Here is a 26,445-nt window from a genome sequence, read left to right on the forward strand (position 1 = left end):
TATACAGATATACAGAGCTCTCAGTAGTATGGAGTATACAGATATACAGAGCTCTCAGTAGTATGGAGTATACAGATATACAGAGCTCTCAGTAGTATGGAGTATACAGATATACAGAGCTCTCAGTAGTATGGAGTATACAGATATACAGAGCTCTCAGTAGTATGGAGTATACAGATATACAGAGCTCTCAGTAGTATGGAGTATATAAATATAGAATTATAAATAGTTTCACTGGTAATACTGAGAGCTTTATTCATGTTTATACTCCCTGATTTTGAATAATTTATGTTACAAGATAAAGAACTATTACTTTGCAGATATATATAAAAAATACCGCACTTTAACTTTTATCTTTTTTATATCTTAGTTAATAATTAGATTAATAGCTCGTCTAACATCTAATTGACGCATTAACGGGTTGATAGATCAGTTAAACCCCCCCCCCATGATGAGTTCCTCTCCCCTTCCTTTTTTAGTCAAATTAATTAATTAAGTACTAAGAATTGCCACCAGAAGCACAATGAACCATAAAGACGATTATATTCTAACGGTTCCTCCTCAACCCTGCTCTAGTGTCAACTATTGCACAGAGGAAGCACAGATCTAGAGATACAAGATGAGATCAGAATCCAACCTACAATTCTGAGACGTATTGTTGAAAATATCTGATGGATCTGCATTCTACTGTTTACACTTGAACTCAGTCCTTCCACGAACCTGAGAATGAAGAGTGGGATATGTGATATTGTTTTGATTCTTTTCCTCCTAGGAACCTTGTTCTTTATATAAACATATTATATACACCAATCATAAGTATTTTATTTCTTTTAAAATAAGTAGTTTTTACGGACATCAGAAGAAAATTGCCTTTTTGTTATCATTGAAGTTGTAAATAACACAGTTTTAAATCAGGGTTCCATGAGTTTTCATGATTTTGTAAAAATATGAATAATACTGAATATAAAGAACACAGGAGGACGAGTTGACAGCTTTATCTATGGGAATGTTCCTGATTGTGCAGTTCAAGGTCTCCAGGTTGGAGCAGGGTTGGGAACTGTAGCTGGGGCTGTTGGTGGAGTAGCTGTGTCAGGCGGAGCAGCTACTTTAGCTACTTGTCCAACCATGGCTATAACAACACTAGCTGGGAGCAGCTTAGCTGGACCTGCTGCTCCATTAATAGCTTTACTTCTCGGAGCTATCCTGGGGGGTGTGGCAGGAGGTACAGCGGGAGGGGCGTACACATGCCATGTAGAGCATGGACATTACGTCATCAAGTATAAAAACCCTGCTCCACACTCCTACCAGTACAGGGCTCCCTCGCAGTACAATAGGAGTCCTTACCTACACCTCAAGTAAGTTATTTAGTGTTTAAATATTCAATTTACGCTCTGTTCACTATTTAATGGAATCTACAAGGATAAATCTGAATAAATTTGTTTTTATTAATTACAAACAATTGAATATTTTTGTTACAAACAACAATAGGTTTATACTTTCATTATTTTTGAAAATTTATTAAAAAATTTGAAACCTTTTTTACTCCCGTGATACCCATATAGGTTCCCTGCTCAAATTTCAGCCAATTTATATAGATTAAAAATTAGAAGTAAAGCCTGTTTAAAAATTGTTTTTTGAACTTTTCTGCATTCTTATTTCTTTCTCATTTAGAGCCAACTTTAACTCTGTTTAAGAACTGTTGCTTTTTGACTACCTTATGTGAAGTTTAATAAAACTTGTGATAAACAGAGTGATAAGGTTTAACACATTTATAATCCTAGAAAGATGGGTTTTGCGGAAGGAGCTGAACAGGACAGGGTTGGATCGGACGATTATGATGGGACGGGACTGAATCCTTGGTTATCGTCTTTAACAGACAGGTCAGACGAGACTAGCATGCTAATGAGAAGATTCGGATCTGCTGTAGACGAGGTTGAGGTGGATGAGGACGGTTGGAGGGTTTCACTAGACCTGGAGAAGTTACAAAACCTAACATCTCTCTCCTCCGATACAACCTTTTCTGATTCTTCCGAATCCCTAATATCAGATCAGTACTCAAACCCTGAACAGATTATCCTCTCTCGATCTTTAGAAACTCCAGAGTTTTATAATGTTCCCTTGAAATCGGTCGAGGAGAGGACGGATGAACTCAGGGTTCAGATTCTCAAGGACAAGGTGAGAAGATTTAGAGACAAGATGGAGCAACTCAAATCAAACTAAAACCATGAGTGGAAACAGAAACCAGAGAAATGTACAAACGAGGCATTTAAATTACTTTTGGCACAATTTATTTTTGGTTTCTGACTTTAAATGACTGATAAAGGGACCCGGTTGTGCTTAGCTAGTCGAAATATGTATTTATTTGTATTTTATATTTTCGTGGAAATTTTTTTTTCCTATAGAAAATAAATATTTGATTAAGGTTTTAGTTTTTCTTTGTTTACAAAAAAACAGATCAGAATCAGCTGCCTATTAATTCAGCTACATCATACACCTTCCTCAATAAGCCACAGAGATCCAGGCATCCATAGAATTATGTGTAAATTTTCAAGACCTGATCGACTTTTAAGTTCTGCAACGCATTGGCCTTTGGTTTAACCATACTAAAGAATTGTCCAGCCCTAGCATGTATTTTTTAGACCTACAGCGAGCTTGTTTAAAGTAGTAATTAACAAAATGGCGGATTTTTTGCTTGAGAGCGTTCATATTTTGGATCACTGTGAAGCCAAACCGTCGTAAAGGCAGCTATATATTAAGCCTACCGCAGTTAAGGCAGCTATATATTAAACCTACCGTAGTAAAGGCAGCCATATATTAAGCCTAGCATAGTTAAGGCAGCTTTATATTAAACCTACCTTAGTAAAGGCAGCCATATATTAAGCCAAGCATAGTTAAGGCAGCTTTATATTAAACCTACCACAATAAAGGCAGCTATATATTAAACCTACCGTAGTAAAGGCAGCCATATGTTAAGCCTACCGCAGTTAAGGCAGCTATATATTAAACCTACCGCAGTAAAGGCAGCTATATGAGAAGGAGAGGTTCCCCTCCCTCCGTTCTCCTCTACAGCTCGCTGGACAGCCAACATTATCTAGACAAAACAGGAAATACAGTAGTCCATGAAGTACAGTGGTCCACGAAATATAGGGGTCTATGAAATGCAGTAGTCCACGGAATATTGTGGTCCATAGATTACAGCGGTCCACATGAATATAAAGGTCCAAGTAGTAGAAGTCGTCTTCCTATTCTGATATAGATCGAACGTTTCTCTTCTCTAACTGATGACAAATATGCTTGTCCTGTTTTCTAGAATCTATTGGATGAGGTAATTATCTTCAAAACAAGTATTGTGTTAATTAAAAGGTTAGAATTAATAGATGAATAAAGAATACAGGATTATCTTAACATTTTGACTGAAAATCTATATCTATCTATCTATCTACATAAAATGGAACTTATGGAGGAGAGGGATGATCTAGAAGAGTATTAAAAATAAGTCTCGATAATTCTTTATTTTTATGTTATAATTTCACCTTGTCTAGAAGTAGAGCTGTTTTCTTATCTTTGGCAGGACCAGGAAAACTATCAGATCCGTCCTTACTCTTAGAAACTGATCCGTCTACTCCAGCTCGTTTGCTCACGGTTACATCATAGTTCTTATAAATAAATAAATTCTTGTTATGCTGACTTTGTTTTTATATTTAAGCCTGATAGAACCTGAATATCTCCGTAGGGAAGAATCTCAGAGATCTTGGTTTCCTCCTCTCCAGCAACATTACTTAATTTATTTCAAATAATCAAACGATTATCAATATATAAACTGTTTGCGTCCAACAAACATCAAAACGGCCGAACCGATTGGGTCCAATTTTTTGTGTGGCAACTTCTTTGACCCTAAAGAAGGTTTATAGCAGGTCGACATTGATAAAATGGACCTGGAAAAAATTTCTATATTTCTTATTTTATAAATCAATCAATTTAAAAGATCCGCCAAATTTTGAGTTTCATAGTTACGAACACCATGAAAACATAATTTTTTTACATTTTTAATCAATTTTAGAATAAAAGAAAAATCTCCAAAGTAACTGATCTCTCTCCTCGTACTCAAATTTTATAAACCTTAAATATCTTTGCCACATCGTCCATTTGTTGGCAAAGATATAGGGAATACAAATTAGGGGCGAGTGATAAGTTCCTTTGAAACATTTTGTTAGAATAATGATAAATGCAATATATTCTCAGGTCCGTGTTATGTTTACAAAAAAACTTAATGCCTAGTTTTACCAAATGCATCTCGCAACCCCTTGTAAAACAATAAAAACCCTTGCGGGGAGGGCACTGACTAATATTTGTTGATTGAATAAATATAATTGATTTAGAGTTATATAGATTGTATAATCTACGGGATTTTGTGTGGAATATAAAATTTTGATATTTATAGTTTACAGATTTATTGACAAATTTCTTTTGTGAAATATGTTCCTAGCCATCTAATTAGATTACTGTATAATTTTTACTTTATTTTTCGTTGTCGTTATTTAATAATAAAAAAAAACTAATTCTGAAAGCGTATCCACCCCCAAATCAGGAGTTTTGAACGTCGAATTTGCGCTCAAACTCAGGATTTACAGATCTTTAAAAAGTGAAATATGTCTCAAATGAATCCTAAAGAAGTTTTCGACAACACTGCATACTCAGTTCAATTACCTTACTTAGCCGGTCACTCCCTTTAAATCTTTTAAAAAACAAAGCAGTTCGACCAGTTTTGGAAAACCCCATGAATCTGAAAATAAGTCAATACTGCAAAATCTAATCCTTGTGATAAATTCGTCTCTTCACCTGTCAGCTCCGAACCCAGGCGCTAACAGTCCTAGTTTTCCGACTCCTGTTCTAAACTTGCTCCTGGATACCCCCTGGAGCTCCACTCTCAACTCCTCTGCTGGAAACCATTAATTTAATCATTTACCTCCGAAGTCTGGTCTAGTTCTAGTTTAAAAATGTATTAATGTTTTATTCTGTTCATTATGGAGCAGATAAGGGATGGGTGGGTTATTCTGTATATTACGGAGCAGGGGGGGGGGCGGTGAGTTAAAAACCCTGGGATGTTTTGAAAAATTATTCATACAAAAACCGTGAAGATTTTAAAAGAAACTGTTTGCTTTTTATTGCGATTTTAAATTTAATAGTTTTCAGACACACCTAAAATTTGTCAAGATTAAAAATTATTGTAAATATATTATAGTATAAAACATTAATGTCTGGTATTTAACTATAGACAATAAACATATATTAAAAATTGATTCTTTGCAGTTGAAAGGTTAACCTTGGTGTGTATTAGCTATTTAATTATTTAAACGCATGTTGTTTGTACGGAGTAGTATAGAACATATTTTTTAAATATATTAAACATCAATCTATTAATCATAATTTCGTAAAATATAATGCATGAAAATATACCATTTATTTTGAAAAAAAAACATTATTATTATTTCTTTTAGTGTGTTGTGTATACTGTATATAACTAAAAATTGTAAGTCTGAGATTGCTTTCTCTCCACTTTTACTCCTAGGTTACAAATAGTTGGTATTTTTTGCTAGATCATACTAACATAGTTCCTGTTAGTTCTTATAGTTGATTCTTTAACATAGATCATACTAACATAGTTCCTGTTAGTTCTTATAGTTGATTCTTTAACATAGATCATAACATAGTTCTTTATTGATGATTCAGTATCATTAATAGAAATTAAATTTCAGTTTAAAACAATGTATTCTTTAGGATTACACAGTTCAAAATGTAAGTTGAAATATTATTTCTCAGATATATGAAGATATCGAACATAAATTTAATATTACTTATTTTTCCAGGAATGGTATTATTCTCTTTTTTATCTGCCTTATCCCTGTCAACTACGGGTTCTGCTTCCAATGCTCTCAATTCTCCGGGTCCACTCCTTGTCCTAAACCCGGAGATGGATTTGCCGGAAGGATACCAGAGAACAGGTTACCTCCTGATCCCGGAGCAGTCTGTAGTTTAGTCACATCAAGCTCAGGTTTGTAAGTTGGTAAAGTCAGGTTTGGGAAAGTAGATCTGTCATGTGAGAACAACATACTGTTTTTGTAAGAAATGAACTTTTCATATTTTAACCGGGACGTTTTAATCACCGTGACAAAACAAGGCCCCCGATGTATGATAGAACTGTGAACTGACGATAAACCTTACCTTTCCTTTAATACTTATATTGGTTTTCATTAAGTTTTAAAATCCATGGTTGTTAGGTTTATAATTATTTAATTAAAATAAAGTAAAATTTGAGGTTTAATAAAGTTTAAATAAAGGGAAATAGAAATAAAATAAAGTTTATTTTTATATGTTGTAAATATTTAGGAGAAGTTTATCATCAAGGAACAGTTCCATATTCTCTTTGTCTTAGTGAAACCTACAGGTTAAATTTATCTTTCATATTGATCCTGCAATCCTTCATCCTTCATTCGTCATATTCATCCTGCAAACATTCATTCTTCATATTCATCCTGCTATCCTTCATTCTTCATACTTATCCTGCAATCTTTCATTATTCATCCTGCACAATTTATCATTCATCTTTCATCTGTCATCTTTCAATTTTCATTTTTTACCCTTCATTCTTCATATTTTATTCTTAATCCTTTATTCTTCCTACTTTATTCTTTATCCTTTATTCTTCCTTTATTCTTTAACCTTTATTCTTCATCCTTTATTCTTCATACTTTATTGTTCATCCTTTATTGTTCATCCTTTATTCTTCACACTTTATTGTTCATCCTTTATTCTTCATCCTTTATTGTTCATCCTTCATTTTTCCTCCTTTATTTTTCATACTTTATTCTTCATCCTTTATTCTTCATCCTTTATTCTTCATCCTTAATTCTTCAACCTTTATTCTTCATCCTTTATTCATCATTCTTTATTCTTCATGCTTTATTCTTCATCCCTCATTCTTCATCCTTCACTCTTTAATCCTTCATTCTTCATCCTTTTTTCTTTATCCTATCCTGTGTGTAGGAATAGTATGGCTCAGATGATTGGTAGAGAGAGGTTGCATCATGGTGCTCTTGTTTACTGCTGCTTTAATGCTGGATGTAACTGGAACTCTAGCACTGCTACAAACAATATTCAGGTTTAGTTTCTTTTCTTTGGATACTACAGACGCGGAAATTTAAGAACCTCGTCGGCATAAACAGACTAGAATATTTTATCTCTTAGGCTTCTAAGCTTCTATCTGGATTTGCGTCTGAGAGCTTGGGGGAGAATATATCCCTGGCAGAAACGTCCTTACTCTGGTTGTGCGTCCTACTAATCCTACTAGTTCTAGCTCTAGTCATCCTTGCGCTCTTCTACAGATCTAAACTTGCTCTACAGAACACAGACAAGGACGGACTCATTCTAGGTTTGGTTTATTTTTAGCTAACATTTCGTAATCCCCATTAAAAACATGGTATGAGCTATTATGCAAATCAAAAAACGTTTCTGTTCTTCTTAGAAGGCTGGTTGGATTTTCTTTTATGAACAAATACGACAAAAAAAAACCTGTAGATTAGAATGAGAAAATAAGCAAACCTATTTTAATAACAATTTTATTTGTTAGAAAATGAAGGATCCCGGGTTTCCACTATTGATGAATCCCGACTCCGAGGAGGGTTTGTTGAACCAGGATACAGGTATGAAAGTATGCGGGACCAGGTTCCGAGTGCACACGGAGAATATTTGGAAACTCAACGAGGACGGTCTGAATGGAGAAGAGATAGTTTAAGGTGAGAAAGCATCTTTAAAGAGATCCTTCATTATATTAGCATGTCCGATTAACAATGGTTGCACGTTAAACATTTAATTCTCTTTTTAAGGATGACGTAGTGCTTACGTATATTGTCAGTAAAAAACACTCGCATCTGTTGATAATTATGTTTGCAAGCTGTATTATATTAAAAAAATATTTTTTTATCTATTTTCCGAAAGTCTCAGAAAATAATAATTTTCATACGAATTTTTAGCAACGGCGTTTTTAGATAAAATATCCTGAATTTTAGAAATTGTAGAACGGACAAAATGAGCCACCATTCGCTAGGTTCCAGGTGTTTTCGGGAGATTGACCAACAAATTATTGCCTTGAAAATATTAATTTAAACACGGTGCTCACTTTATCAAGGTCATTAACAATTTTATCTACAGGCCTTTTATATATAAGTGCCACTAATATCATAAAAGGATATTTTATTCTTGAATCATCTATTGCCTGACAACTGAGAAAACATGTTTTGTCTTACTCTTAGATCCGGACCATTTGAGGACGAGATGTCGATGCTGAGTCAGGACGAATATTTATCCTCGTCTTCAAGAATAGAAAACAACTATGTTCAATTTCGTCCTCGTCTTCCTCCAGGTCCCCTGGTGGAGAGACGGGTTTCCAACCCAGGAGTAGGAGCAACTAAACCTCAAGGATCATCAGAACTCCTGAGACTGGAATCTATCCAATGAAGAGAAAATAGTGCAAAAAATGTATTTTGTAATAATGGTAATTTTCAAGGAAACAAAAATAAATTTTGGAGAAACCAAAAAATCAAATTTTGATTAAAAAATAATTCTAATAAAGTTCTAATTGTTAGTAACCCTCTATTCTAATTGGGATATGACCGATTCACGAGATTACCCAATTTTTCTGTCTTGAAAAGTGTTTGATTCTCATAATTTCACCCATGGTTTCTTTGGCAAAAAATCCGGAAATAAACCTGTAGAAAGCAGAAACAGGTTTGTTTGAACTGTTGTGATTGGGAAAGGAGGGTCACCAGAAATATTGTCTACAGTCCCTTTAAATGAACTGTAGGAGGGATTTCAACGGTATTATTTTAACCATTATCTGATCATCCATGACGGAAATATTCTTATTTTTCTCACGGAAAATTAAAATTTTACAGAACTGCGATATTTCAGAATTAAGCTCCAGTTGCCAATAATTCACTTCCTTAACGTAGAGAAATTTTAAACTATCCTTAGCATGCTATAGAAATTCCACGAGTCGTTTCTTAGAAATAAACAGGCAAATATATTTCCATTTTCACTTCTTTAATTACAAGGTTTAAAGTGAATTGTTTTAAATAATTAGTTTACTTTAATTAATCACTTAAAACTGCGTAGACACTAGACAGTCTCTTTAAATTTGACATTTCTTAAACATAATTAAAAAATAAATAAAATGAGCAATTAACAATTTTACAACTAAGTGACAGGATTAAATTTCAAATTGTAATACAAGGATGTCCTAAATCACATTGGATTGTGCATAGCTTCATAGGGATTTAGTTTTTACCACAAACTCTGATTTTCTTTGTGTCGGAAACCTTTAATATTTCAAATATGAATTATATTGGATTAATTAATCTCAGTATAAAATATTAAAGGTTTACATTGTCAGGTTGCAAAGATATAAGGATTCATAAATTTGAGTTTGTGGCAAAGACTCAATTTCTTAGGATTTTCAGGGCCAAACAGAAATTTAAAAAAATCATTTTTCAAAAATGTTTAAGGCTAATATGCTACTTTTGGTGTTAAAGATTGGAGAAAATTTAATATACTAAGCTGACTTTAGATAATAAAATATAATATAATATGCTGACTTTAGATAATAAAATATAATATAATATGCTGACTTTAGATAATAAAATATAATATAATATGCTGACTTTAGATAATAAATGTCCAGTGTACTAATAAGAAAACCCTGATTAGAGAATAAATATTCCTGAAACTATTTTGCATTTTTAAGATTTAGTTAAACAGATCTGTATTCAAGCAGTTCTTTATCTGAAAATATCTCAACCTGAAAAAGGAAAAATGCATGGTTTGTTTAGAAAATACTAAAGAAAAAAGAAATTTGTAATAAATTTTATCAATTTCAAACCCATTCTAAATAGAGAGGTAGATACCTTACTCCAGGACCATGTAGATTATTAGGATGATCTTCTATATCAGGTCTACCAGTTATAAACTGAACCCAGAAAACACTGGAGGATATTCTACAAAAACAATGTTATTTCCAGCGTTTTGAGAAAAAAAAAATTTAAAGTACCTTGAGTAGACTGACGCCCCAATCTCTTCTCCATTCTTAGGGTTCAGAAATCCTCCGCAATATCTAGGTGTACAAATATACAGTAGATCCAGGATATTTAGCTACAATATCTAGGTGTACAAATATACAGTAGATCCAGGATATTTAGCTATAATATCTAGGTGTACAAATATACAGTAGATCCAGGATATTTAGCTACAATATCTAGGTGTACAAATATACAGTAGATCCAGGATATTTAGCTATAATATCTAGGTGTACAAATATACAGTAGATCCAGGATATTTAGCTATAATATCTAGGTGTACAAATATACAATAAATCCAGTATCTTTAGCTATAATATCTAGGTGTACAAATATACAGTATATCCAGTATCTTTAGCTATAATATCTAGCTAGATGTACAAATATATAGTAGATCCAGGATATTTAACTATAATATCTGAGTGTACAGATGACACGGTATCACAATTTTATCCTAATATCTTTTAAAGTTAAATTAAAATTAATATCTCAAAAACATTTCAAGAACATCTTACTTTACAATTTTGAAGATTTACCTGTCTATACTAAGAGTATTCTTGCTGAGAGTAAGGTTTGATGTTCCTCCAGGGATAAGAAGATAATCCCTAGCACAGTTCTCATCTCCAGCAGCAGACAGAGCTATACCAGACCCAACCTTCATCCTAGATAAATAGAACTAGACCAGACCCGACCTTCATTCTAGATAAACAGAACTAGACCAGATCCAACATTCATCCTAGATAAACAACACTATACCAGATCCAACCTTCATCCTAGATAAATAGAACTAGACCAGATCCAACCTTCATCCTAGATAAACAGCACTATACCAGATCCAACCTTTATCCTAGATAAACAGCACTATACCAGATCCAACCTTCATCCTATTTAAAGATAAGTATACCAGACAAAATATTCATCCTAAATAAACAGAACTATACCAGGCCCAACCTTTATCCTGGATAAACAGAAATATACCATACCCATCTTTTATCCTAGATAAAGAGAACTATACCAGACAAAATATTCATCCTAAATAAACAGAACTATACCAGATCCAACCTTTATCCTAGATAAACAGCACCATACCAGATCCAACCTTCATCCTATTTAAAGATAAGTATACCAGACAAAATATTCATCCTAAATAAACAGAACTATACCAGACCCAACCTTTATCCTAGATAAACAGAAATATACCATACCCATCCTTTATCCTAGATAAACAGAAATATACCATACCCATCCTTTATCCTAGATAAACAGAACTATACCAGACCCATCCTTTATCCTAGATAAACAGAACTATACCAGACAAAATATTTTGTGCATTTTAAACTGAAACCGCTTATTTGTACGTCCAAGATGATAAAATTACATATAAAAGGGTTAATTTATATAAATATATACGCATATATATATGTATATATATAAGTATTTATATTATCAATTTACCTTTTGTTTTTATTTGTTGAACTCTGTTGAACTGGTTCTAACATAAACTGGTTTGTATCAGCTCTAAATTATATAATATCATGATCTTATAACATAAACTGGTTTGTATCAGCTCTAAATTATATAATATCATGATCTTCTAACATAAACTGGTTTGTGTCAGCTTTATATAATAAAGATATTATGATCTTCTAACATAACTTGGTTTGTGTCAGCTCTAGATAACATCAATATCTCGATCTTCTAACATAAACTGGTTTGTATCAGCTCTAAATTATATAATATCATGATCTTATAACATAAACTGGTTCGTATCAGCTCTAAATTATATAATATCATGATCTTATAACATAAACTGGTTCGTATCAGCTCTAAATTATATAATATCATGAACTTCTAACATAAACTGGTTTGTATCAGCTCTAAATTATATAATATCATGATCTTATAACATAAACTGGTTTGTGTCAGCTTTATATAATAAAGATATTATGATCTTCTAACATAACTTGGTTTGTGTCAGCTCTAAATTATATAATATCATGATCTTATAACATAAACTGGTTTGTATCAGCTCTAAATTATATAATATCATAAACTGGTTTGTGTCAGCTTTATATAATATAGATATTATGATCTTCTAACATAAACTAGTTTGTGTCAGCTCTAGATAATATAAATATCATGATCTTCTAACATAAACTAGTTTGTGTCAGCTCTAGATAATGTAAATATCTTGATCTTCTAACATAAACTAGTTTTTGTCCGCTCTAGATAATATAAATATCATGATCTTATAACATAAACTGGTTTGTGTCAGCTCTAGATAATATAAATCATAAACTGGTTTGTGTCAGCTTTATATAATATAGATATTATGATCTTCTAACATAACTTGGTTTGTGTCAGCTCTAGATAACATAAATATCTTGATCTTCTAACATAAACTAGTTTGTGTCATCTCTAGATAATATAAATCATAAACTGGTTTGTGTCAGCTTTTTATAATATAGATATTATGATCTTCTAACATAACTTGGTTTGTGTCTGCTCTAGATAATATAAATATCATGATCTTCTAACATAAACTAGTTTGTGTCAGCTTTAGATAATATAAATATCATGATCTTCTAACATAAACTAGTTTGTGTCAGCTCTAGATAATGTAAATATCTTAATCTTCTAACATAAACTAGTTTTTGTCCGCTCTAGATAATATATAAATATCATGATCTTCTAACATAAACTAGTTTGTGTCAGCTTTAGATAATATAAATATCATGATCTTCTAACATAAACTAGTTTATGTCAGCTCTAGATGATATAAATATCATGATCTTCTAACATAAACTAGTTTGTGTCAGCTCTAGATAATATAAATATCAAGATCTTTTAACATAAACTAGTTGGTGTCAGTTCTAGATAATGTAAATATCTTAATCTTCTAACATAAACTAGTTTTTGTCCGCTCTAGATAATATAAATATCATGATCTTCTAACATAAACTAGTTTGTGTCAGCTCTAGATAATATAAATATCATGATCTTCTAACATAAACTAGTTTGTGTCAGCTCTAGATGATATAAATATCATGATCTTCTAACATAAACTAGTTTGTGTCAGCTCTAGACAACATAAATATCATGATCTTCTAACATAAACTAGTCTGTGTTATCTCTAGACAACATAAATATCATGATCTTATAATTTCTTTAATCTATTTAAACAACTGCTGTTTGTCCAATATCTTAAGTTAATCTTATATTTTCTCCACTTTATTCGTCGTTTACGCCTTAAATGTCCAATATTTTGTTTCTCTATATGTTTTGGACTCCCAAAGTTTTGTCTGGAGTTTATGAAAAAATACAAACTCAGTGCAGAAGCAAAATTTATTATTCTTTTGATTTACATGTCTGCTGTTTATTACTAAGTCAAACAAAAACGTTTTCAAAGATTTGTTCTAAGCATTCTTTACCTAAATTCTCCAAAGCAGGCCCCCTGCTCCGATCTTATGCAGATTTTATAGTTCTAGCATTAAAAATTATAATACAAATATTATACACTGTTTGTACATAATTTTGTACAATAAAGGGCTTGATTTCTGTATTTTAAAAAGGGGGTTTGATGGCTCAGAAAAATGTCCAGTTATACATAGAAAAAGAGAATCAACATTAAATAGTTTCGAATACGATTCCAAAAGTATTTCTGAGTCACTCGACCTTTCAAAAGTGGATTTTTTTAATAAATTGTTAACCTGGTTGTTTAGGTACTGAACCCCCTCGAAATTGAAAGATTTCAAACTTCCCTGAATAAACATTTTTTAATAATCTAAAAAGATTTGAAAGTTGAATGTGTTTACATATGTCGTCTTCCAATAAAAGATCATTTCAACCAAAACAGATGAACCAGGAAACCCCATGTCTTTATTCAGAAAATTAGTTTTTACAGTTTCTGGAAGGAACAAAACCAAACTCAGTCTGAGTGAAATTAAATTTAATGTCCCAGAAATTGCAGTACACTTCTTTAACTAAAAGGTTTCTCGTACAGGAAGAGACTTCGGAAACGAATGTAAAATATCTATTTATCTTTAAACTTACATTTCTGTGTCCCTGTTGTACAATATCTATTTTATCTTTAAACTTATATTTCTGGGTCTCTGTTGTACAATATCTATTTTATATCTTTTAACTTACATTTCTGGGTCCCTGTTGCTTAAATCCTTTCTTTTTTTTAACAAATCATTTAATTTTCCATTAAAATACTATTTAAAGCAGTATTGTACAGTTTTTATCATTAAATTATTTTAGTTTTAATAATTTAAGGACGTCGTCTAAAGTCTCATTTATTGTAAATAACCTTGTATTTCAACTATGTTCAGAAATGAAGACTTAAGAACGCGGTATTTATACACACTGCAGTTTCTCTTGTACTTGAAGCGTAGAGTCCCTTTAATCTCTTGAATATATTGAATGGTAGTTTACCTGATTACCAAAATGATATTGTGTACATCCTGCAGGAGCCATTACAGATGAATCTGTTCCACAACCTTTATATAATACTAGCTCAAGTACCCGACATTGCTTTTAGAACAAACAATCTAGGTTTGAAATATCAAATATTTACACCATCAGGTTTTAAAAATTTGGGGTTAAAATTTGGACGGCCCGGATGAATACATACGTGCGTCGTCAAATATAAAAATTGGATTTTTTTTAAAATGCTGCTTCAAGTATTTTTTTTGGTTTTTATCACTTCCTCATTTCATCGATGTTAATATAAATAACTTACTTATTTGAGTAATCCATAGGCCAAACTTGTAAGGAATTCCTAAAATGTTCAGGTTTGAATAATTTAGATAAAAAAATACATTATTTGCCATTTATAAATAATAATATATAACAAAATATGATATCTCTTCAGTTCTTCTTTCTTTCAAATAATATATGTGTTGATTTTAATATATTATTTTAATATGTGTGTTGATTTTAATATATGTATTGTGTAAATCTTTAAATCTTATAGCAAAAATATTATCATAGTTTGAAAATTTACATATATCTTTAAATCATATCGTTAAATAATTTTAGTAACTTAGTACATTATGCTTCCTATTCAATTTGACATATAACACTTATCGAATTTGTTTTCTTTTTGTGCAGTTTGAAACCCAATAAAGTATGCATTACTTAAAAAAAGATTTTTCATACAAATCTTAAACTCAATAATATATTTTACTTTGATAATTCTGTTGGTAAAATTATAAAATTTAACCAAAGAAATGAATCTGTAGAAGTATTGCCTCATGAAATATTTGAGGAACGCTCGTTTTAAGCAAATTTTTTGCTATCGTCGATCAAATGTTTCGCCAAGATCACTTATTTTCTTAAAATATTATTATGTACAGTCTATTGTAATATTATTTTATAAAGTATATTTAGAAATCTCAACCTTTGTTTAAATATCTAAAGAATTCCTGAATTTGCTCCAAGTATACCTGAAGATACAGATGTTATTGTAAAGTCTAGATGTTGGAACCCAATATCCTTGTCCAGATGAAGGTAGAAGTGCTGATCAGGGTTTATTCCGCATAGTCTATGAAACCCTAAAATGTATCAAATTAGATTCTTCAATAAACACCAAACTAGATAGAGCAAAGTATGTCTAAACTATTTTAGAAAAAAAAAATTTCGCTAATCTGATCTACTATTTGAAAAACATCAGGACAATTGTAATACGATGCTTTAATATTTAAAACACTAGCACAAAATGTACGGTAAATACGAAATATCTACTTTTAATATTTGAAAGTGAAGTGGACTTGCTGACTAAAACCAATACAACTGAATGACCGTGAAATGGTTCTTTAAATAATCCCACCTGAAGGCCAGATAGACCCGGATACAACCAGGTATTGATCTTTACAATCTCCAGCTGTGGGAGCTAACATCTCGGTATCAACAAAATCAACCCGAACCTGTAATAATTGTCTTTAATAGGATTTTAAGAAAAGTGATTCAGATCTTTCAAAGCAGGACTGATGTCAAAATCCAGTTTAGGGGCATTTAATAACCAGCATCAAAAATTTTACTATGTCTACTATGTCTAATTGTTTTCTTATGTCTTCCTTTGCTTACCTATGTCAGCCATAAACTAAGTTTGTCTACCAAAGTCAACCTATGTTAACCTATGTTGGTTATGGACAACCTTCAGCGTTGTTTACTTTATATCTATGCCTATATGTTTTCTATGTATTGCCTATGTTTGCCAAATTTTACCAATGTCTACCAAAAACATCCACTGTCAACCCTTCACGTTAATCTTTATCTACCTGACAGACTGATGAATCCTCAACCAACATACGGAATTGACATGTTCCAGCCACCCTGGAAATGATTTTAATTTTTACAAATAATAAGCTTTATCTTTTCTTTTCGTTTTATGAAAAAGTAATTTTAAATGCGGGAAAAATGTTAACAAGTCCATATTTTTTTTTAAATTGAACTTTAGATCTAAGATTAAAAAATTTTTAAAAACCATGAAAATGAGAAAAAAATTTAAATCCCTTCAATTTTTTCTGATTTAATTTTGCATTATTTTAAACACCTTCCTGGTACCCCTCCCCAACCCTCTGGTTATCTCTAGTATTCTCAGAAGAAAGGTCGAAAGTATAAAAGTTAAAATAATTCTGTGGTATTATTGAACAGAAAAGTATAGACGAGATCTTGTAATAATAGAACACTCTGCTCAGAAAACTAATTCAAACTTCACATAGATTCAGGCTGCTTGTAAAAAGTCGCATCAATGTTTAAGACAGGGTCGACTTTGAAGTGTCGCAACGCCTTGGGCTTTGATTTTACCGCTATAATTTACTTATGCTTTACATGTAAATTTTAAATCACATGTTGCTAGCTTTGGGTTTTATAAGAAGTAATTGGCAAAATTCTCATAGATTTTCGCTTGAGAGTTTGAGACCATTAAATCACAGTGACTTAACTCCTCAAATATCCGCTGCATAGATGTTTACTCGGCCGACTCCTATCCCTTTAACTTTTGTCCTCTCTTGACTTTTAAAGGTTTTATTATCCATTTTTTATATTATTTAGATTTTATATACCCTATACTGAAAGGAATTGATTCTTTGCCACAAACTCAGATTTTCTGATCCCTATATCTTTGCAACCCAATGTCGTACACTTTAGATATTTCAAACTTTCAATTCTGTTAGGTCAAATAATATAATAAAAATAATAGTCAAAGTTTGAAAAATAAAAGTTGCAAAGCCATCAGGTTGCACAGATATAGGGATTAGCAAATTTGAGTTTGTGGAAAAAACTGAATTCCTTTTCTAAAAATCACAATTAGTTATTTTCTACTACATTTCAATAGAAAAAAATGTACACCAATTTTGTCACATTGTTATTTAGTCAAGACAGATAGCATTTTTCTTCATGAGACAATCTGAAACTTAAAACCAAAAAGTTTTAAAGATTTTCATTTATTATTTGCAAAATAAACGAATGAATGTGTTGAATGGATTAAATGAAATTTAACTTCTCCACTAACCTGTCATGACTGGGATAGTGCGGGTTGATCATATTTATAAATGTATCACTTCCCTTAACATTATTTTATCGTACTTTTTTTAAGGTTTCTTGATGAAAAAAAATATCTTTACTCTAAAAACGTTAAATTTAATGAAGGTCATGCGCAATTCACAACGGTAATCTTATTTAGATCATAAATGCGTCGTTTTGCTGGTTTGAAAAAAGTATTTTTTCTGATAATTTCTCTATCGTTTCTGAAGCAAGAAATATACAAGTCACTTTTGCAGAGAAAGCACATATAAAAATATACAGTTTTCGAAAACAATAAATGAGAAAAACGAATTTCTAATTATTCTTAATCAGACAAAGATTTTGAGGGTACTATCGTGAGTCGGAAATACCAACAATTGGGGTCACTTCAAATACGTTTTCAGCCCCTTTAAGCCTGTCTCTTTTTGGGTTTCAACAGAGTTTATTTTTGTAAAAAAAATTAATTGGAATTAAATCTGTGCACCAAATTTTCTAATCCTTTTCTAATCTTTGCAACCTGATGCTTTAAACCTTTGAAATTTAAAACTTGAATTATTTGATCTAACATAATTTATAGTTTGAAAGAAATGAGGTCTGTGCAAACAGTGGGATTAGAAAATTTGTTTCAAAGACTTAATTCCAATTCAAAAATTTTACAAAAAAAAACTCTGTTGAAACCAATAAATTCAAAGTTTGATCCTTTCCTGATGTCCGCAACTATATACTCCGGGAACTATCTGCCGTCCAACTCTTCTCCCAGATCCAACCTTCTCTAGGATACAAGGATTCAAGGATACAAGGATTCAAGGATACAAGGATTCAAGGATACAAGGATACAAAAATACATGGCTTAATGGAAACACGGACAAATGATACACGGAAAAAGTGATACTGAAATAAAAGGATACATGAAACAAGGATTCTTGAAAACAAGGATACAAGGATACTAGGATACAAGGATACAAGGATAGAAGGATACAAGGATCCAAGGATACAAGGATACAGGATAACAAGAAAATAAGTACACAGAATATAATTGTACAATGATACAGGGATACAAAAATACGGATGAAATCGTACAAAGATGCTAGGATATAGTGTTTATTAACGTTCTATATAAAAAACTGTCAATTACTGTCTCGTAAATGAATCTAATCAATTAAACTAAATCAACTTAATAATTTCCTCTCATGAACAAAACTTATAAAAAGAATCTAATTAAAGTTTCAGCTTTGTAATCCAACTTCAGCTTGGTTGGATCTAACTTTAATATTTCTTTCTTATCTTTTTTATTTCATCAAGTTTTGAAGTGTATTTTATCCCCAGCTCTTTATTAAAATTAATTACTTTGCTATTTAATCATTGAAGAGTTGTTTTTCTATTTTTCAGATCTCTAGGATTTAACACATCTTACCTTTGTAATATTGCTGCATATCTGGGGGGACAGGTAGACGTTGTTGAGAGGATACTCCAGGTACTTTTATAAACTTGATATCCTTCAGTTTCTCAAGGGTAGGAGAAACATTCTGGGTTTCTTCATACTTCTCCTGAGGTAAGGTTTCTCTGGGTATATTTGTAAACTGAAAAATATTATCAGGATTAAAGGAATCTTCAGGTACACCTGTAAACTTAGAGGAATCTCCAGGAACCTCTGTAAACTGGAGATCTGTATGCTCGATAGGATAATCTGTCGCCCTAATCTCAAGTGGCTTTATTGTAGATTCAAAATTTGAATACTTATAATTATTTTCGTTACTAAATGTTTCTCCATCGGACTTGTTTTTCTCCAAGTTTCTGGGAATCCTAGATTCAACATACACTTCTCCAATATCGGTCCAGGTCCTAGAAATAAATTATTTAGAAGCAGGAATGAAAACAAGCCTGAAACAGACAGCAATTCAAGAATGAAAATGCAACCAGACTGGAAAGAACATTATCATGAAAAGAGAAAAATATTTAGGAATTAAAAACATCACAAATCTTTACATTCTTGTTTTCTCACTTTTCTTTTCTTTAAAAATATAAATTTAAAGCCGCTCTTTATACAGGGTGTTACAAAAAACGCTCTGTTAGGTTCTGCTATTAAGAAAGTTTTGACAGCTTGAAGTTTGCCATTTTAGCTTGGTTGAACATTGGTATCGAGATAATATGAAGAAAATATAAAAATTATAAAATAATAGATACAAAATATACAAAAAGAATTGGAAATATTGAAATAAATGAATTTCACTAATTCTTATTTTAATAATATTTCTATTCGAAATATTGCTTACAATTCATTTCTTAGAAAATATACAAAAATAACTAAATCGACCGAAGATGAGAGCCGTAGTACCATGAAAGGAACTTTTGGGACACCCTGAACTTTTCCGACGAGCCAATATTTTTGATCCAATGAAAATGTTGAAATATGCAGAGTTTTTTTTACTATTGGTATACGGTTCTGAAAAGTTCCACATGCATGTCTAGAATTCTATTCCTCTTTTCGGTAACATCTCTTTCTAATCTAATAATTATTTTATGCATAAACCCTTTCCCAAACCTACTGTTTCCTGGTTCCAAAATAATCCAAATCTGATGAAAGTGAATCTTGGATTAAAAAAGAAAACACAGGTATAGGAGTACAGAGAGTGCTAGTATCATGCAATATTTCTTTCAGGCATTTTTATGTTTCACAAGAGAAAGTAATGGAAATTGAATTCTACCGGGGGAAATGAATTCAGTTTATTTCATTTTCCGATTAAGATGAAACTTCTGCTAAAAAAGAGACTGTTTTAAAAAGATTAGTCAGGAACTTTATTCTCTAATTGCTTCTGTAAGGAATTGAGTCTTTGACACAAACACTGATTTTCTGATTCCTATATCTCTGCAACCCATTGTCGTAGACCTTAGATATTTCAAACTATGAATTCTGTTGCATCAAATTATCTTAGTTTGAAATATCAAAAGTCTACAACATCAATTTCCAAAGATATAGGGATTAGAAAATTTGAGTTTGTGACAAAGACTCAATTCCGTTGTGACCTTAAATGGTGGAGAGTATTTATTTGATCTTTGTCTCGTTCACTTCTATTGCTTGATATGTGAGCATACTGGGAGCTGGGTTGAGGATGGGTTAAACCTTGAGATATATTCTTCGAAACCAGGAATAGGAAGAAGAATACAAGGGAGAGAGGATCCATTAATATTACAAGTAACAGGTTTAATACTCTAGAAACTAGGCTATACTGAATAGAAAACAGTGACATCTTCCATCATTAATCCTCTCTCCATATTTAGATTTATCTATCTACCTCTGGTATAACGGGGACCTGGAGCCCTGAAACATATATAACAAAGATTTATTTTCTTTAAAACTAGATGTAATGTTTGTTCTCAACTAATAAATTTTAGAGAAAAGAGAAAATGCAAAATTCCGCTCAGCAACCAACACCCTTTATAACTTAGCTAGTAAACAACTTCTTAACCTACCTACCTTACATTCTAGCTAATAACCAACCTTTTAACCTACCTACCTTACATTCTAGCTAATAACCAACTCCTCAACCTACCTACCTACCTTACATTCTAGCTAGTAACCAACTTCTTAACCTACCTACCTTACATTCTAGCTAGTAACCAACTTCTTAACCTACCTACCTTACATTCTAGCTAGTAACCAACTCCTTAACCTACCTACCTTACATTCTAGCTCTCAACCTACCTACCTTATATTCTAGTTAGTAACCAACTCCTCAACCTACCTATCTTATATTCTAGTTAGTAACCAACTCCTCAACCTACCTATCTTATATTCTAGTAAGTAACCAACATGTGTCAAATATTTTGTACCTTTTCTACAGCTAAATCTAGGGCCCTGAAAGTGTAGGAGGCTTGAATCTGCCTGGAATGTCAGATATACATCACAGTTTCATCTCACATTTAAATTCTTTTTAGAATCGAGGGACTAAACTCAGAAGGGACTAAATATTTAATAATAAATGTCGCTTTTTAACGGAACTTCTAACACAATAAGATTTGCGTTCTTTACAGAAATAACTGAATAAAAACATTGTTTTACTTATAGAATCTACTTTACAGTGGTGGAAGAATGCACTAATGTTTAGTACTGGAACCATGAACTACTGTTCAGTAATGGAACCGTGAATTACTGGTTCCTAGAACTGCTGGGACCATGTACAAAATTGTAAACATTTACCACTGTACAGTACTGAAACCATTCAATATTATTTTTCACTAAAAACATGTACATGTACAGCTGTACAAATACACATGCGTTTTACTGCAGTTTGTAGGAGGAATGTAAACATTTTAAGTTTTTCTTTTCGATCAGATTTTTGTTCTACTCCTCCTCAGAGATCAGAGAGTACATTTACTAATGATCTATTAATCTAGAATATGCGATATTTTCCACAGTGTGTTGCATTGTGTACAGCTGGAGTACACGACCAATTAGGGGACATCTATCTGAAGGGATATTTAAGGATCCTTAGGATACGAAATACAAAACAATTAAAAATTGACTAAATTCATAAATGTTATGTTTATGGTAAAAATGAGATTTTTTTTTCAAAATTGTAAAACTTAACCCCTGAATGGGTATGATATGCAACCAGTGGTGGTCAGATGGCAGTCAACAAATTTGTGTATCAATTTGTGTATCAATTTGTGTATCAATATAGCAATATATCAATGTGCTGGTACGACTTTAGGCCTACTTAGCCAAGCTTGTGAAAGCTGATTAGTCTTTATATATCTAGCTGGTGATCCTTCCAGAAAATGCGAAAATGCAGTACACTTTCTTGTAAACAAAGATATGGGAGTTCCTGGTGTGGGCATGATCTAAAGCATTTTAAGATTAGATAGTTTTACAATGTATAAGTGAGAAGATATGCTTTAATATATATTAAATCTAGCTGCAGGGTTGGAGTAATAAACAATCCAATTTTGCGGCAGTAATCCAGGAAAAAGTTAATATATCTCAATCTAGTTTCAGAGTTGGGATAATCATTAGATTTCCAAAAGGATTAACCCTGGTCTAACAATACAAACAAAGATTAGTTCTCCACAGTTATTATACAGATATTGTTGCTAGAAAACAGTCCTTAAAGATTCTGTAACCGTAATGTGACCCTCCATGCAAAGATTCGAACCCCAATTCACAACGGAACCTTCATCTCATCATTATAGTGTGAAAGAGATTGTGGTTCAAACGTGTTAAATAAATTATAAAAATTCTAATTCAAACTTGACCAGACAAAGCTTTTACAGGTACCGTTGTGAATCGGGCATTGTCCAATTTACAAGGAGTTTCACTTGAAATTGCACTTAAAGTCATTTTACTACTATTTTGTTTTTAGGATCTATTTTTCTACTTTTCCTAATCATTGAAATATTATAATCAGGATCCTAAATTCAAATGTCATATGTCATATTATTTATAGGATACAGTTTTCTCCTGAATCCTAACCAATGTCATGTTATTTTTAGGATACAGTTTTCTCCTGAATCCTAACCAATGTCATATNCCTGAACTGTGATTTAGAATCATAGTTCTCCTGAACTGTGGTATAGAATCATAGTTCTCCTGAACTGTGATTTAGAATCATAGTTCTCCTGAACTGTGGTATAGAATCATAGTTCTCCTGAACTGTGATTTAGAATCATAGTTCTCCTGAACTGTGGTATAGAATCATAGTTCTCCTGAACTGTGATTTAGAATCATAGTTCTCCTGAACTGTGGTATAGAATCATAGTTCTCCTGAACTGTGATTTAGAATCATAGTTCTCCTGAACTGTGGTATAGAATCATAGTTCTCCTGAACTGTGATTTAGAATCATAGTTCTCCTGAACTGTGGTATAGAATCATAGTTCTCCTGAACTGTGATTTAGAATCATAGTTCTCCTGAACTGTGGTATAGAATCATAGTTCTCCTGAACTGTGATTTAGAATCATAGTTCTCCTGAACTGTGGTATAGAATCATAGTTCTCCTGAACTGTGATTTAGAATCATAGTTCTCCTCAACTGTGGTATAGAATCATAGTTCTCCTCAACTGTGGTATAGAATTATAGTTCTCCTGAACTGTGGTATATAATCATAGTTCTCTTGAACCCTGGTATATAATCATAGTTCTCCTGAACCCTACTATATAATCATAGTTCTCCTGAACCCTGGTATAGAATCATACTTTTCCTGAACCCTGATATAGAATCAGAGTTCTCCTGAATCCTGATATAGAATCATATGTCTCCTGAACCCTGATATAGAATCATAATTCTCCTGAAGCCTGATATAGAATCATACTTCTCCTGAACCCAGATATAGAATCATAGTTCTCCTAAACCCTAATATATATAAATTGAACCTGCAGCATCTGGATATTGGATTGAACCGATGGTATATTGATAAATTACAAGACATTTATATAAATCTTCTTATTCAATATTTTCTTTTGCAGAACTTTCATCTCGAGAATAATTTTTATGCAGACATATTTTGTTCAAAATAAACACAATTATAGAGTTGATGAGGCATAGAAAATATTCTACACATCTACAGTGATATCTCCTAAAGATGAGACTATAATGACGACATAAAACCGTTGTATTTAATCTGAAGGTGGAATTTAGTCTTATGCATTGATAGTAATTGTTTAATAGTAAAATGATTTTATGGGTTATGAAAGAAATAAAACATTCTCTCTCTCTAAATCTTGTATTAAAAAAAAGATACAAAATGAAATATATTTTGGTGCATTGGCTCTCCTTTATTTATTAATTTTTAATACAAAATATATCTTGTTATATAGATTTAAATACACACATTAGTGAGAAATTATGGAATAAAGGATGGTCTGAGTTTAGATCAAGCTAAAGCTCAGGATGCGGAGAAAGCTCAGGATGGGTTAAATACAGATTGAGACAAGAAAAGACCAAAAAAAGGGATGGAAAAAATTGAATCAAAACTATGTTAAGGAAGGACTGAGTCTAAACCCTCATGAAGATAAGGATGGACTAAGTCTAAACACTCGTGAAGATGAGGATGAACTGAGTCTAAACCCTGATGAAGATAAGGATGAACTGAGTCTAAACCCTGATGAAGATAAGGATGGAATGAATTTAAACCCTGATGAAGATAAGGATGGACTGAGTTTAAACCCTAATGAAGATACGGATGGACTAGGTCTAAATCCTTATGAAGATAAGGATGCACTGAGTTTAAACTCTGAAGATAATAAGGATGGCATAATCAGATGAGTATAAAGATGGACTCAAACCTAAGTATGTAGTATAAAGATTAGGATTAAATTAGCATTTACCCTTTGTACATTTGAATAATTCTACGTCAAGATAAAGATGAGAACAGGAGGAGATTAGATCTCTAGACCAGACTAAGGAAGAGGATGAACTGGAAAATGAGAAAGATCGAAACCACAAACCAAATCTGATGCTTCTCTGTCAGAACTTCTGTACCAAAAACCTATAAAAAAATAGATGTGCCGAGGAAATGTTTCATTAATTAACATAATCCTAATTCTTGGTTTGTATTTCACAATCCGCTCTCATTAGTTATTAAACATATAGTTTACCTTTTGCATAACTCGACCCATTATGGTGAGAATAATAATCCAATGTTTAGAGTAGTCGGAGTAAATAAATGGGGGGCTATCCTTCACAACACAAATAGCAGCTCCGTTCTCTAAACAATCAGTTTACTTTATGGAAATAGTCCAGAAACAGGTTTACCCACAAAGGCTGAAACTTTTAATTTTATTTTATCCATTTGAATGATTGATTTTAATCTTGGTCTAAAATAAAGCCTTTTTAAGCTAACAAACTGTTGTTACTGAAAAAAACATCAAATAGTGTGTATAGAAAGGAACCGTTCCTTTGCGCTCAAATTCTGAACGAAAAATCGGCTTTTTCTCCGAAATGTAAGACTATTACCGATGAATAGCTGATAGGATGTTTAGTTTACCCTGAAATTACCCAAAAAAGTGAACGGTCCCTTTAAGGAGTTGGGCGCAGCCAGATAAAAACAGGATTTTTTTTCACAGATTTGTCTTGCTTCAAATTTGTATTTTCAGAAACTTGAGAAAGAAATTGAGTCTTTGCCACAAACTCTAATTTTCTAAACCCTATATCTCTGGAACCCAGTGTCGTAGAGCTTATGTATTTCAAACTATGAATTCAGTTAGATCAAAAATATAAGTTTGAAATATCAGGCTGCAAAGAAATAGGGTTTAGACACTTTGCTTTAAAGATGAAGACTCAATTCCATTACAGAATTTTAAGGTTTAAACATTGTCTAAATTGAAATTTTAGAAAATGTTTAAACATTAACTTGCAGGTGATATTTGGTTTGGTAAATAGCTACAAAATAACTGAGATTTTCATACACAATATTAGATTTTAATCAAGTCAAAAATAGTAAATTTGTTTCTAGGTTAATTCTGGCGCCTGGTGCTCATTGCATCACAGAGAACATTGAATCCAAATACCTTCAAAAAATTTGAATTCAATTTTCCTCCAAATATTTTCATAATCTCTGTTTGATTTGATTAAAAACGTCACAAAAAGTTTATTTATTTCTTTATTTAATCCGACCTCTAGTTTCCGTAACCTAATGAAAAATGTTCTGCAAAAGGATTAGAATTTAGATTCTTTCTAGATGTAATTTTCTCTTTATTTCGTTCTTCTCTTTTCCTAACTTTATTCAGTTCTTCTTTTTTCTCAACTTTATTAATTTCTTCTCTTTTCCTAACTTTATTCTGTTCTTTTTTTA

The 26,445-nt window shown here is 31.9% G+C and overlaps 3 protein-coding genes and 1 long non-coding RNA gene across 4 annotated transcripts; 2 read left to right on the forward strand and 2 right to left on the reverse strand.

Annotated features, from left to right (window-relative positions):
- Nucleotides 1–582: 582 nt before the first annotated feature.
- LOC111695886 (uncharacterized) lies at nt 583–2,422 on the forward strand. The gene is made up of 3 exons (XM_023465358.1): nt 583–772; nt 977–1,355; nt 1,782–2,422. The coding sequence occupies exons 1-3, from the start codon at nt 727–729 to the stop codon at nt 2,218–2,220; spliced, it is 864 nt and encodes a 287-aa protein (XP_023321126.1). The 5' UTR covers nt 583–726; the 3' UTR covers nt 2,221–2,422.
- Nucleotides 2,423–5,754: 3,332 nt separating this feature from the next.
- Nucleotides 5,755–9,393, forward strand: LOC111696276 (uncharacterized). Its single transcript, XM_023465837.1, has 7 exons — nt 5,755–5,796; nt 5,868–6,052; nt 6,388–6,445; nt 7,045–7,159; nt 7,246–7,429; nt 7,628–7,793; nt 8,310–9,393. Coding segments are annotated over exons 1-7 (915 nt in total). The 5' UTR covers nt 5,755–5,794; the 3' UTR covers nt 8,515–9,393.
- A 263-nt stretch (nt 9,394–9,656) lies between these two features.
- LOC111695820 (uncharacterized) lies at nt 9,657–21,833 on the reverse strand. The gene is made up of 18 exons (XM_023465268.1): nt 21,799–21,833; nt 21,489–21,540; nt 20,951–20,976; nt 19,072–19,499; nt 18,362–18,429; nt 17,647–17,699; nt 16,412–16,466; nt 15,961–16,057; nt 15,578–15,685; nt 14,872–14,910; nt 14,565–14,629; nt 13,838–13,888; nt 13,559–13,611; nt 11,583–11,645; nt 10,664–10,789; nt 10,103–10,165; nt 9,960–10,049; nt 9,657–9,853 (listed from the first exon to the last, which is right to left on the reverse strand). The coding sequence occupies exons 1-18, from the start codon at nt 21,831–21,833 to the stop codon at nt 9,802–9,804; spliced, it is 1,524 nt and encodes a 507-aa protein (XP_023321036.1). The 3' UTR covers nt 9,657–9,801.
- Nucleotides 21,834–24,402: 2,569 nt separating this feature from the next.
- LOC111695861 (uncharacterized) lies at nt 24,403–25,378 on the reverse strand. Its single transcript, XR_002763959.1, has 2 exons — nt 25,250–25,378; nt 24,403–25,140 (listed from the first exon to the last, which is right to left on the reverse strand). It is a non-coding gene; the product is annotated as an uncharacterized LOC111695861 (long non-coding RNA).
- Between the last annotated feature and the right edge of the window lie 1,067 nt (nt 25,379–26,445).

This window comes from Eurytemora carolleeae, unplaced genomic scaffold (assembly GCF_000591075.1).
Source record: "Eurytemora carolleeae unplaced genomic scaffold, Eaff_2.0 scaffold11, whole genome shotgun sequence".
Taxonomy (NCBI): domain Eukaryota; kingdom Metazoa; phylum Arthropoda; class Copepoda; order Calanoida; family Temoridae; genus Eurytemora; species Eurytemora carolleeae.

What these genes read in the sequence shown, in the direction of transcription:
- LOC111695886 (XM_023465358.1), top strand. Translation starts at nt 727, where the DNA reads ATGAAGAGTGGGATATGTGATATTGTTTTGATTCTTTTCCTCCTAG. An exon ending in TTTGATTCTTTTCCTCCTAG is followed by an intron (nt 773 to 976) that starts GAACCTTGTTCT and finishes TAAAGAACACAG; the next exon opens with GAGGACGAGTTGACAGCTTT. An exon ending in AGTCCTTACCTACACCTCAA is followed by an intron (nt 1,356 to 1,781) that starts GTAAGTTATTTA and finishes TTATAATCCTAG; the next exon opens with AAAGATGGGTTTTGCGGAAG.
- LOC111696276 (XM_023465837.1), top strand. An exon ending in CAAGGACGGACTCATTCTAG is followed by an intron (nt 7,430 to 7,627) that starts GTTTGGTTTATT and finishes TTTATTTGTTAG; the next exon opens with AAAATGAAGGATCCCGGGTT. An exon ending in TGGAGAAGAGATAGTTTAAG is followed by an intron (nt 7,794 to 8,309) that starts GTGAGAAAGCAT and finishes TCTTACTCTTAG; the next exon opens with ATCCGGACCATTTGAGGACG.
- LOC111695820 (XM_023465268.1), bottom strand. Translation starts at nt 21,833, where the DNA reads ATGGTCCCAGCAGTTCTAGGAACCAGTAATTCACG. An exon ending in TAGATTTAGCTGTAGAAAAG is followed by an intron (nt 20,977 to 21,488) that starts GTACAAAATATT and finishes TATATGTTTCAG; the next exon opens with GGCTCCAGGTCCCCGTTATA. An exon ending in TTCAGTACCTAAACAACCAG is followed by an intron (nt 13,612 to 13,837) that starts GTTAACAATTTA and finishes TTTTAATGCTAG; the next exon opens with AACTATAAAATCTGCATAAG.